Raw genomic sequence first — 14,127 nt, 5'->3', positions numbered from 1 at the left:
GGACATCGGTGTCTTGCTGGTGTCACTTTTTTTTTTTAAAGTTGTCAGCATTTTTTTTTTTTGGTAGCGACTATATAGACCGGCCCATTTGGTGCTGCACTACCGGGCATTTGCCCATATTACCGTCTACTCTTAGTAGATTTATACAAAGGCGTAACCATGATTTTCTATTCGGCCCCGTTAAAGGGGGTAGGGTGATTGAGGGGTAAAAAGGATCTTTTTAAAAAAAACAACAACACTATCTTTCATTAGTTATTAAGAGTAATAATTATCGCTCTTACGAAGAGTCATCAGCTTTTTAACTTTATTTTTCTGTTACTTGATTTAAACGATTTAAATAAAGTAGGCCTATATTGTTGTTGACGTCACCTTTTAGAGCAAACGGAACGTCGAATCACTCTTTTTTATTTTTGCACAATCTAAAAAAATAAATTTTTAAAAAATTGCAGAATTCGACCAAAACGATGTGATGAAATGTTGCACGAATTTGAATAGTGCTCTCACCGAGGCATCTGGGTCAAATTCTGATCCTATATGGCTTTAGGAAATGAATTGCTACAAGATCCAAGCAGATGTAGGCAAGGTAGCCTAATGCTCGTATCAGAAGCGAGGCCTTTAAAAGGCCCATATCACACCCGGGAAATTTCCCAATATTCCTTTTCTGAAACACATAAGGCGTGCAGGTGTCCGCCTTAAAAGTCCCTTTGAAAAACGGTGTGTGGATACACATTGGGGCTTTATCCCCAACGCACCCCTCCCATGCAATGGACTCGGTGCTGAGGCATCCCAACGGGTCTCAAATATTTGTCCCACATACTGTTTCGTCTCTTCTTGATGCTCTAAATCAGTGATGCCCAACCTAATTCAACCTGCGGGCCATTTTTATTTCTGACACTCGTGTCGCCGGCCACATGAAAAAAAAAAGTAAGCCTACAAAAACGATATTAACCTGAAACCCGTAGATCCTGTGCTTCATTAATTAATGGGATGTTTGAAATGTATCTTTTTTTTTCCCGCGTCAGAAAATGGCTTCATTTCTCTACTTAAAATATCAGCAAGATTGGGCTTCATTTCTGTGCTTAGAATACGAGCAACATTTTAGCTAGCTTTACATCCGAGTCATTTTCCTGTCTCTTTTTGGTAAATATTCCCATCAATCCTCCAATTTCTACGCTTATGTTAACTATCCTTTATTCGCGGCTCAAACCAAGAATGCCGTCATATTTGTTTCATAATGTCGTTTATATGTTGTTGTTTTTTCAAAATAGCCACACTTTATAAAACAAATATGTTGGCCTATTATCATGTTCCACAAAAAAAGTAAAGAACCGTGTCACTTTTCCTGGTAGAAAACGTACATTCTACACTCAGATACCTATTTCATAAACGCACTAATGTTAAATGTCATGGAACTTATCATCAGGAGAAAAATTGAGGGCCCTAAGCCCCTAACGTAAGTAAAGATACATTTTAAAAATTGTTTTGGAAAAGGGGGGGATTTTCTACACTATGTGCCGACATTTCGGTGGGGCCGGATGGACTCACGTCGCAGGCCGGATCTGGCCCGCGGGCCGTACTTTGGGCATCACTGCTCTACATTGTATCTATGATCATGGTGTGAGTGCCGCTTTTCTGAATTTCACTATAGCACTTCGTATAGCATTGGCAATTCCGACCACTGGGCACTGTTGCATAGGGTGAAAGTTTTTTGTTTTGTTTTTACATTAAAAACTATTCGAGAACGTCTATGACGCAAGAGTTCCTGGACATTCTGGAATTTTGGTAATAATATTTCTATCGAACGAGATCTCGTCCAGTCTCTGGATTATTCACAACTTATCCGAGACCACACAGAAAGCAACTCTCGTTTGACCGTTATAGTTTTTTTTTCAAAATATTGGCTAATCATCAGTTACATACTATACTTCAATAGAGAAGATAGGACTACGTCCTACGCGTGTCCCCATATGTCAATCTAGTCATGCGTGGTAATCAGTGACTTAAGCTCTGCAAAGTCGTTGGTTTATCTGGCTGATTCAGGCAATCCATTCAATGATCTAACAGCAATTGTACAAAGTTGTCTTATCATATGAAAAGTGCCTTTATCTTTGCTTCTTTCTGAGTAATTTATAAGGTTTTGTTTTTGTATTTTATGGTTGTGTTTTATGTATTATCGCTACCTATTTTTTTAGTCTTCTATCCGAAGTTTCTCTAAATTTAGTTATTTTACTAATGGTGTTACTCTAATCAAATGTGAGTATTCATTTGTTATAAATCTCATGGCTCTATTCTGCGTTTGTTCTAGTTCCTTGTTTTCTTGAGTTGAGGGATTCCTAAAAGAGTATGCATTTTCTAATATTGGTCTAGCCAAGGTTAAAGAACATTCTAGTTTTATGTTCTAGCTTAATTTGTAAAAATATCTTTTAATAAACCCTAATGCTTTGTTTGATAATGAACATGGTTTGATTTTTAGAAATAATTTCATCAATATGGAAATTCCGTGATATTTTTTCATTCATTATAATTTTCCTAAGAGTCGAGACTAATAATAATAACACCTAGATATTTTGAGAAGATATTGTTTTTTGCTGCAATGAATCAGCAATGCCAAAATATTTTAATTTTGTAAGCAAGCTATAATATAGTGGTGACATTTGTCGAATGCCTAATAAAATGGATCTGTTTGCTCATTATTATCTAAGCTCTTTGGAAATGCACCAATTAGTCCTATTAGTTGTGTTTCACGTGACCTGTATTTCATAAAGCCATGTTGGTATGGTGTAAGGGCATTAAGTTTGTCTAAGCGGAGTGACATTAGCTTCTTTCCAGTTCCTCTGTGCTCTGCCCTGATTAAGTGGTGCCTGAAAAAAGTATTTAGAACACTGATACTAGCTCTTCCCTTATGTATTTGAGTAATCTAGCAGCTGAATTATCACCAGGTCTAGATGCCTTACTTTGCTTTGTTTTTTAGATTAATTTCTCTTGTATATCTATATCTCCGGTTTTAAATCAAGCAATGTCTTTGTCTCTTGGGGATGAGAATGCTGATGCAAAGTATTTATTTAGAATGTTAGGTTTAGTTTCATTATTAATATAATTTATAATATAAATAAAATGTATGACCATAGATTTTCATTATCCTTAGATATTACATTTTTGGGTTAGGTGTTTAATTTTCACAAACTTTTTAGAGACTCTTTCTGCCTTAGTTTCTTTAAATTTTGTTAATAGTTTTTCCTTTCTGTTTGCAAAGTTTCTTTAATTTGTTATACATTTAAGTCTTAATGTCATAATTATCACAGAACTTTTTTGAAAATCTGAGCAAAAGAAAAGGCACAATAATCATAAACACCACAGATTTGTAAGCACACACTACAGATATAAAAAGAAGGGCACTTTAGTAATACTATTATACATAATGTATTTATTAATATTTCAAACCAACAAATTTGCAGACCAAGAAGAACTCTTGGAGCCCTGTAAACTTGCTGAATCAATTCATTAATAATAAATTTAGTTTTAAATATAGGTTTGAAAATAAAAGATTAATAAATATAGAAATAAAATAAAAAAGAAAATACAAATGTTTTTCTATCAAGAACTTTGGAAACTACTGACTCCCAATGTATGCACATACAGAATTAAGTATTATTAATTGCAGAGTGAACTGTAAAGAGATATTTATGTTACAGAAAAAAAATTCTTTTAATGTAACAAAAAGTTTAAAAAAGAAATAACTAATTTTTCTTATAGCCTTATATTTTTAGTATATAGAGTGAAAGAAGTCAAGGTCACTTATTCCTGTGTATTCCTTTGTAATCAAAGTAACTAATGGCTTTTACCTTCCCAAACAATAGGTAAGTCCTATTACAGATGGGTGGACATTAATATACCCTGAAGTACTGAATAAAATGTACTCTTTATTTGGCAGCCTTGAACTCTCAACATTAGTTTACTTGACATAAAGGTGAAAAAATACTTGTGCTACTTTATCATTTTTGCACATAATGAATTTGTAGCATAATATACAAAATATCTATAGAAAAACAATTTCATCAATTTTTATACAAAATTATGTATAGACAAACAAAGTCATCAATTTTTATACGCAAATCTTGATAGAAAAACTAATTAATCTATTTTTGTACAACTTACAATATGAAGACAATAAAAGTCTTACAAATTTACACATTTTCCAGACCATAGCTATAGATGGAACATTTGATAACATGCAAAATAATGTGGAATGTTACAATTCAAGCATTTTTATATGTTTTCTTATTCAACATTTACAACAACAGAAGTACAATGATGGATAATGCAAATAAAAGGGAGAACAAGAAAATTACTTTCAAAATTTAAGACAATGTCTTTAAACTACAAAAATGTTCTGAGAAAATTGTTCTATAGTTCTCCTCAGTGTTTCTCTGCCATGTACTTGAGCAGAGCACTCAAAGAAATCTTAACTACATTTGGTCTGAACAAAAATAACTGAGATATTTAAATTACACTTAAGAAGCTGCTATACAAGTTTTTAAGAAAATAACATTAACATTTATACAACTGTACAATTATTTACACTAAAAAAAGGTTTTGCAGACATAAAAATGTTTTGTTTTTTTTTTAAATGTATAAAATAGCAACATTATATGAAAACATATTTATATCTATTACATATTATTATTTAATGATAATTATTTTTTAAAGTTATAATTTAAGCCTATCACAGAAAAAAATAATTCTTGAAGTGTTTATGTAGAAAAACACAAACAAGTGACAAATGTATGTGAATTTTTTTTTTATCTATGCAATATAAAATTTTGACATAAAATTTTTAAACATAAATATTACATAGCGAAAAAAAAGAGATTTAATTGAGTGGTCCAAGACCTCCTGAAATTGGGGGGGGGGGGGTCAACACTCCCTGATACTGGGTGGTTCAAGACCTCCTAAATTTTTTTGTTTCAAGATCTCCTGAATTTGGGTGGTTCAAGACCTCCTGAAATTAGGGGGTTCAAGACTCCCTGATTTGTGAAATGAGTGGTAACTAGGGAGTAAAAAAAAAAAGTGTGTCCATGATACACAATGAATAGTTAATGATGAGCAGTTCTGCGTTTATTTTACAGCCACTCCTACTTTGAAACTGCTCCTGTCAACCCCAATAAAACGTAAACTTAAATATCATTCACAGATACAACAAAATGGTGGTTTAAAGCAAAAAAAAAAAAAAGACTGGAGAATGTAGAGGTGATAACATGGCAAAGCACTAATGAATCATTAGGAGCTATATGACTTAGATTATTGCACGCCACAATATCATTATGACTATGTTGAAGAAATCATTGATGCTAATCAAATCTCAACTTTCCCCATATACATTTCAATAATGATTTTCTCTCACAGTTGTGAGCAGATAGGCTTTTACCTTGTTCATTTAACAAGAAACTATTTTACTGGTTCAAGCAAATGATTCTTTTGGTTGTAACATGAAGCCTAAAATTAGACTAAGCTATGATGAAAACTCAAAGAACATTAATCTTTAAACTCTAATCATTATATTGTATCTTGCTTAAGTAAATGTTAACCTAGAATTTTTTTACTTTTTTTTTTTTTTTTTTTTGCAAAATAATTGTGAAAAGATTATATTGTAGATAAAAAGAAAATACTTCACTATTTCAGATTTTAAACCTCAAAATATTACCCACTTCAAGTTCCTTTTGTTTTTTTCAATGCTCTCCTGTTGTTATCTTATTATGTCAAGAACATTAATTCTAATGCTTAAAATATATTATGTATTGTTGGAGTAGTCTCCCTTGAATTTCATGCTTTTGTTATATTCTCTATGCAATATGGCGGCAGCCTGAAATGCAAGTGTTAACTATTAAAGTACCCATCGTTTAAGTTGATCACTCAAAGTGTTTGTTGAGTCTTTGATCATCTAGTTATTAACATGGTGGCAGCGAAGTAGCAGATCCCACAGTTGTGAAACAAAGAATAAGTATTACAAAATAACTAAAGAAGAAAAATAGAAATAGAATCGTTACGAAATCTAGAGCGAAGGCCCGAAGGTAACAGATGATGGGGGAGAGTTTGTTCAAACCACCAACCGACCTGAATATAACTGAGGGCAATATCTTAGAAAACTTCAGAAAATGGAAACGGCTCAAGGAGGTTTACATGGCGACTTCTGGAGCCAACACAAAACTAAAGAACAGCAAGTGGCTATTATACTACACTGTACTGGCCCAAGAGCAATTGAGATTCACGACCACTTCACTTATGAGCAAGATGAAGAACCCAACAACCCTAAGACTGTATTAAAAAAACTAGAAGAGTACTGCAACCCCAGAAACAACGAGGTGTTGGAGACCTTCAGATTCTGGAATCTAATAGAAAGATCCTCCTTCGACAGTTTCCTGACAGAACTGAAGACACAAGCAGAGAAATGCAATTTCAAGGTCAAAGATAGAATGTTGAGAGACAAAATAGTGTTCTCAATGAATAGACGGATTCAGGAAAGATTATTACAGCGTCAGGAACTGACACTGAAGAAAACCTTAGATATTTGCCGAGCTTTCGAACAATCCAAGAACACCTTGAATGAACTAAACAATGCCAAAGCACCCATTCAGGTTGACAAAATAAGATCTAAAGAACACAGAACAAAACCTTGATTATAGACTGCCGGTATTGCAGGAGAACCCATGAACATAGGAAATGTCCAGCATGGGGACAAGTTTGTGCCAAATGCAAAAAAAGAAACCACTTTGCAGCTAAGTGCATAAACACACTAAGGACACAAGAGCCTGCTGAGGGTGACAACAAAGAATACCTAAACACCCTAAATGCACTGAATGCACCAAGTGACAATATGACAGTGGTATTCTTGATCAACGACCAGAATGTTAGATTCCAACTGGACATCTGCAAGAGATTCATCAGGAAAAGTCAAGTCAGAGAAACATCCCAAACTCTTACTATGTGGAATCAGTCAAAAATGAAGCCAGCGGGCATAACTGATCTCATCATGACGAATCCGAAAAATGGCAGGCAAGAAAATGTGAGATTCACTGTGGTGGACAACGGGTTGCAAAGTTTATTGGGCTTACAGACTTGCAAAAGCTTGGGACTAATAACTGTCAATGATGAAAACTTCATTGCACCTGTTCACAGTGAAGAGAGCGATCTGGGAGATTTAGGTGAAACTCATCTCACTGTAGATGAAACAGTGGCACCAGTTGTCTCCCAGTGTCGGAACATCCCCTTACTATGAGAGAAAAAGTCAAGAAAGAAATCGAGCTGTTGGTGAGTCGAAAAATACTTGTCCCTGTTGACGAACCAACTGACTGGGTCAGTCAAATGGTTGTGGTCAAGAAAACAAATGGAAACCTAAGGATCTGCATTGACCCACAACATTTGAACAATGTTCTCAAGCAAGAACGCTATAAACTTCCAACGCTAGAAGATATTTTACCACAATTAAAAAATGCCAAGATATTCTCCAAGCTAGAAATAAAAGAAGCCTATTGGCATATCCGATTGGATGAATACTCAAGTTTGCTAACTACAATGATCACACCTTTCGGTCAGTTTCGATGGGCTCGACTACCATTTGGCCTAAATGTAAGTGGAGAAATCTTCCAAAAGCAGCTAGCCCAAGCCCTCGAGAGGCTAGATGGATGCATCAATGTGGCAGATGACATAGTCAAAGCTGGATGTGGAAACTCCATTGAAGAAGCGGAACGAGATCATGAGACCAAACTGAAAAAACTGCATCAAAGATGTGCAGAAAAAATGATAAAACTCAACGAAACAAAGACAGCAGAAAAACAAAAAGAAATCATCTTTATGGGCCATGAAATTAGTTTTTTGCGGCATGGTTCAATATCTGCCGAAATTCTTATACAGGTCATCACCAAGCAAATGGTAAAGCTGAATCTGCCGTTAAAATCATAAAAAATCTGATGAAAAAGCCGAACCAAAGAGGTGAGGATCAGTATGAAGCCCTTCTGGAACTAAGAAACACTCCTAGACAGGAATCAGGAGTGAGCCCAGCCCAACTCCTGCTAAACCGGATACCCCCACCCTAATACCAAGAACAAAGGACATATATCTTGCCCCACCAGGCATACTTGATAAAAAAAAGTAAACAAACTGTCAAAAGGAGCTATGATGAAAGAGCCTGTGATTTAATAACACTAACAGTAAATCAATCAATATATTTCCAAGACCCAGGAAGGAAAACATGGCGTCCCGGAACGATCATTGGCCAAGAAACTCCAAGATCTTATAAGATAAGAAGTGAGGAAAGCGGAACGTACATACGAAACAGAGTACACATCAGACCACAGCAATCAACAAAGATGGAAAAATAGAAACATTGAAAGGCAAGACATCTACGATGATGACGAAGATTGGTGGAGAGACTTCAGAAGTCGATCCAGTCCCAGAGCAAGACACTGAAGCCACTGTCCTGTTGACCCCTCCTATAAACGAAAACAAACCTATCAACCCCTCACATACGCACACTGAACCAACCAACAATAGAAGACCCGCATCAACAAGAGAAAGGAAGAAACCTGTTTGGCAAAAGGACTATCTCATGCCGTAAAACTACGGACAGTAACTTTATAATCTTTGTGTTGATAAAGAAAAGAGGATGTTGTTATGTTATTATGTCAAGACTAATATACTATGTCAAGAACATTAATTCTAATGCTTAAAACATATTATGTATTGTTGGAGTAGTCTCCCTTGAGTTTCATGCTTTTGTTATGATCTCCATGCAATATGGCGGCAGCCTGAAATGCAAGAGTTAACTATTAAAGTACCCATCGTTTTAGTTGATCACTCAAAATGTTTGTTTAAAAGAGCACTTTCACTTTATCATTAACTTGATTTTTGAGTATGAAAATCAAACATCTTAATGGAAAAAAGTTTCAGCTGAAGCACAAAAGAAGATACTCTGACTCAAAGCTTAAAAGAGTAGTGCTGAAACTTTCAACCAATATTTAGGATATTTTCAAATGAGCTTAACTGGCAGATAAATTGAAAAGAATGCTTTTTTTTTAAAAAAGGAGGCTATTTCAAATATAATTTTGGAGCTAAAAAAAAAACCCATATAGTTAGTTATATTCTCTCATTCTGCCTCATTCTGCATTGAGTAGAGAGCTCCAGAAGGTGATATAGCAGTATTGCCATCTTGATCAGCAGGTGAAAAAGTTTGTTGCACTAAGCCTATTAGGACGTGTCTATTACTGGACTGCATGGGTATATGACATGCTTTATCACTTGTAACTTCCCTATTTATTGACTCCGATGACTCTTGATCTCTTGGCACATCCCTATTAACCTCAACATCATCCTCTTCACTTCTCCCATCATCTGTATCTTTGTTTCGCTGAATCAAGTTTTCCTTCAATTGAGTTGGTGAATCAGCTGGTGAATCAAGGAGTGACTGTTTTTCTTTGTTAATTTGACCTTGTTTAGTCAAGTCTGTATCACTGGAACAATCTTAAGACATATAAAGAAATACATATTAAAAATAATTTATAAATCATTGAAATTTTTGCTTTCTAAAATATTTAGAGAATTCAAACTATACATTACCAATATGTTTATTTTCTTCGTCATGTCTTAAAAACCTTGTCTTGCACATATAAAAAATAACCATCACAAGACAGGATGCCCCTATAAATAAAACGGAAACTAGTGTCCATGCTACAATTTCTGAATAAGAGATGCCATTATCTTGAGTACAATCCACAATGTCATTCTTGGTCTTGTCTGAAAAAAAAAAATAATTTATGGAGACATTTATAAAACAAGCAAAATACAAAAAAAAAAAAATACTTTCTTAAAAAATAAAGCTTATATTAAGTGTATCAATTAGTTTGGATAGGTCATGTAATTAAATTGGTAATAGATCTAGACTAACAATAATAAACCTGTGTGATTAGAAATATTTTTATACCAATTGTTTTTGTTTAGTGCAATTTCATGCTTTTAGCTTTCTCACTATGCTATGATCCTATCACAGGACTGGACCAGCTTTTTAAATGTATTTAAAAAAACAAAAAGGGAAGACCTGAATTCTAACTTGTGGGCTAAAGCCTTCTAAGGCTTCTCAAGCCAACTTAGTAACCACTCTACTAGCGAAGAGTCTCTGAACATGGAAGATTGTATAGTTATCTATTGTTTCTATTTCTTGTTTGTGTCCACTAGCCTCAGACGACAATCTATAAAGGAGACTAATTAAGCTTATACTACCAATATGCCACTGCTATCTGAGATGTGTAACTTTGTGTCCTGAAGACTTCATATATGATGTCTTGATTTCTTAAAAAATTATTCATTAACTGACAATATTTTTTTAGGGTGTCCTGCCTGATGGTTGCACAATAGCAGCATCCATTGCTACTATTGGGTCATGCCAAATACATGGCACACTGTCCCTGCTTCTGGACCCCACTTGTGCTGTACTGACCATGGAGAATTATTTCATGTTCCTATACTGTAACCCTTACAGTACCATGTAAGTCATTTGTTACTGATGACTGCCCCTTTGTGGAATAGGGTTGCAGAATGTGTGATATAACTTTGGGTCCATTGACATTTGGTTGGATCATATCTTTGGGTCCACTGATATTTCTAGGGTTTGAACAACTTGGAGTAACTACGAGAAATCTAAGGACTGTTCTCTAAGTAAATATGACATTCTCAATGGTAAAGAGTAAGGCAAGTTACTTTTAGTCCTATGACTAGAATCTAAGCAAACAGATAATTGGTGATTATCTATACGGCAGATGATGTAACGGTTATCTGTTTCTGTGGCGCATGGTTAAGGAGGGTATCATGAGGCCAGCACAATGACCAATCACCTTTACTTTTTCCCAACTATGTCAGATGCCCATTAGAGTTAGGTGGACTCAGAGGTGTCCTAAAAATCCCAAAATTTAAAATCCCAATCTTCACCGAGATTTGAACCCCGAGACCCCTCAAGTGTTTTACCATTCATCCATCACGCCCCCAATAAGTGGGCCTAATGTATTTTATTGAGTAGCTTTAGTAAGTTGTTAGGGATGTATTGATTATTGCCTACAGAGAAAAACTGTCAGAGTCAATGGTCAATGCCAGTAAATGGCAGTAAGTATGACATACATAGATATAAAAGATAAATAGGTGGCAGTCAGTGTGACATACATAGATATAAGTGATGAGATCTTGTGTGGACTGAGACATCGAGACTTAGTTAATTGTACAGACAGAGTCAGATGGGTACTTTTGTTGCATTCAATTATTAGTAAGTTATTATTGTAATTAATCTTTTCTGTCATTTAGAAAAGGCCTTATGGTAACACTACCATTTTCAATATTGTACATATATTATATCTATAATTCATGTAGTAATCACCACCTGTTTAAAATAATTAGATATCAATGCTAATTGGAAGTTTCAATTTCAAGTGTTGTGTTTAATATTGTTATTAAATGTTGTGATAATTCAGTTAGCTCTAGTTTTACTGTGCTACTTTTGTGATGGTTGGCATGTAGACTAAATTTGCAATGATCAAATAAGAGGAGAATCAACCCTAAACAAATAGCTAATAAGAACTAATATTCAATAGAAAGCTAGTAATGGTTTCTCACTAAGGCATAGAAGACTGGATGAGAAAGAGTTCTTGATTCTCTCTCTCTTCTACCATTAAGTTTAAAATGCAACTCAAATTAAGTAAATGAGAGGAGTTAAGATTTGGTTTCTATCTTTGAAAAAAAGTAATTCTGATTATTACATGATTAAATTTTTAAATTGTAATCTGAAATGATTCTAGTCATCCCTGAAGCCTATATTGATGAATGCTGAATTACATCCCCACTGAAAACAAAAACAATAATGTTTTTAGGGCCAGTGAGTTACTTACCAACACAATTATTAAGGGTGAAGTTTTCTTTACCAAACAAATAGTAACAGGCTGTGGTCAATCTTTCATTTGTAATTGCTGTCACATTTGGGCTTTCCAAGCTCTCACAGCAATAAACTTTTCTGTTTTGCAAACCAGTTGGAAAAACTGGTTCACAAGTATTTGTAACTGAACTGCAATATGCTTCACCATATTTGCAGCAATGGCCATCAGTACATTTTAATGTATCTGCTGGACACTGCAGTGTTTTCCATATTTCCATGGTTAACTCCTGCGCAAATGTTTCTAAAAATAATAAATTTAATATACAATTTTGTTAGTATTACTTACATTTAAAGAGGAAATATTTCACTGCTATTTTAGTTATAATAAACCTACACATATTCAATTTTATAGTCTAATAAATTTTTACCTCTCATGTAAGTAGTTAGGCTATAATCTATAATTATGTCATTACTTATAGACAATAATACATAACTAAGAAATAGTATATAAGAACTAGAGCTAGCCAGGAAAACCAGTGACTTGGCAGAATTTAAGTCATTGGTTAATATGCATGACTAAATGCATGACGCGTAGGACGTAATCATCTTCTTTTTTGAAGTAACGTCTGTATTATATAAGATAAGAAGATTTATAAGGAGCTGGACAATTATACGTTACAGTACACTACTATACTACATCATGACCTAATCAAATTAATATGAATTTACCAATAGTTAGTTCGTAATTTTTAATAACAGAAGCCAATACTAGTCGTAGATGTATGTACACAAAATAAATCTAGAGCATCCAAATTTCTTTTAACTAGTCTAATAAAAGTCAAAGTAAAGTCAGTAACAATAAAAGCCTACTAGAATATAGATATTAATACACTATAGTGATCACTATAGACTATAGAAGATCTAGATCTAAATCTGTTATATAAAGTAGGCCTGGCCTATATATAATATATATTATATTATAGAAGTATAGATATTCTTACCTTTAATTTTACAAAATATTAAGAGAAATAATACGAATAATTGACGGGTAAGAAAATCCATCTCGCTGTCCAGTTGTAGATCTAGACTAGATTACTAGATCTATAGTAATCTATAGATTGATTGGTTGAACAAGAAGATAGAGACTAACTAAGAGAGGTAGTCGCAGGTAGACGAGATCTAGTCTAGTCAGTACTACTATACAGTAGAGTAGATCAACCCGCCGATAATCGGATAAAGATTATAGATCTATTTACATCTCGATATGATATCGACCTAGCCTAGATATCTAGAATTAGATTAAACATAATTAATGAAAAGTTTATTAGTTTGCAAACTTGGGTGAAATGGCACACAAAGTGACACATGTCTCACGTGATTTTCAACATACTAAAAATAGTCATAGATTCACTTAGACTCTAGATTAAATAGATCTAGATCTATATATCCCATATGTAGTTAATCATAGTCAATGTAGATAATAAGTCTAAATTATATAAATATATTTGTATCCAAATTGTTAATGCTATTAGATCTACAAGATGATGCAAACGCGTATCGTATTTGCGCAACCCCCAATGTGTCACTCGTCAGGCATTGCTTTTAAAACGTCTCTGTTTTTTAACGGGAATTTCCATTGTGTGATTTAATTAATTAAAAGGAGAGGAATTCCATCTAAAAGGGACTTTTCTTATTCTTGTAAGCGGTGCATATATAAATTATATATATATTATATATTATAATTAAACTAATACCAGTTTATGGTTTAATTACCTATTTAGGCATATATAGCCTATAGCTGCATACGGCAACTGCCCTTAATTAGGTTTAAAACGTATTCAATAGGCTATGCGACGCCTATCATGACATTCATGTCGGTCTTGTGCTGGACTTATTAAATAATAGTGTTCAACTTTCAAAAAAGGAAGATCTAAGTCTAAATTCTATATTCATTGACATTAGCATTGGTAATGGTTCAACCAAATTTAACGCCCAGACTGGAAGAGGATCTGGAGAAAAAAATTATTCGGCTACACGCCAGGATCTACTCAGTATAGAACACTGGCGGATCCAGGGGGGGGGGGGGGCGGTAGGGGCGATCGCCCCCCCCCCCCCACTCGGCCGACCGGGGGGGGGGGGGGGCGGACGAATTTTAGTATAGAAGTCACACAATTTGTATACGAATTTATTACTTATGTTAATAATATATACTAATTATTTAT

At 34.3% G+C, this 14,127-nt stretch overlaps 1 protein-coding gene across 1 annotated transcript; it reads right to left on the bottom strand.

Annotated features, from left to right (window-relative positions):
* Positions 1 to 3,404: 3,404 nt before the first annotated feature.
* On the bottom strand, positions 3,405 to 13,510 carry LOC106077715 (uncharacterized). The gene is made up of 4 exons (XM_056018973.1): positions 12,907 to 13,510; positions 11,922 to 12,206; positions 9,610 to 9,786; positions 3,405 to 9,513 (listed from the first exon to the last, which is right to left on the bottom strand). The coding sequence occupies exons 1-4, from the start codon at positions 12,965 to 12,967 to the stop codon at positions 9,140 to 9,142; spliced, it is 897 nt and encodes a 298-aa protein (XP_055874948.1). The 5' UTR covers positions 12,968 to 13,510; the 3' UTR covers positions 3,405 to 9,139.
* Between the last annotated feature and the right edge of the window lie 617 nt (positions 13,511 to 14,127).

Source organism: Biomphalaria glabrata, chromosome 2 (genome assembly GCF_947242115.1).
Source record: "Biomphalaria glabrata chromosome 2, xgBioGlab47.1, whole genome shotgun sequence".
Classification (NCBI taxonomy): Eukaryota; Metazoa; Mollusca; class Gastropoda; family Planorbidae; genus Biomphalaria; species Biomphalaria glabrata.
Note: the sequence above shows the minus strand (reverse complement) of the source record. Positions and strands in the feature narration are given on the sequence as shown.

What these genes read in the sequence shown, in the direction of transcription:
- LOC106077715 (XM_056018973.1), bottom strand. Translation starts at nt 12,967, where the DNA reads ATGGATTTTCTTACCCGTCAATTATTCGTATTATTTCTCTTAATATTT. An exon ending in AATATTTTGTAAAATTAAAG is followed by an intron (nt 12,207 to 12,906) that starts GTAAGAATATCT and finishes TATTATTTTTAG; the next exon opens with AAACATTTGCGCAGGAGTTA. An exon ending in CGAAGAAAATAAACATATTG is followed by an intron (nt 9,514 to 9,609) that starts GTAATGTATAGT and finishes ATATGTCTTAAG; the next exon opens with ATTGTTCCAGTGATACAGAC.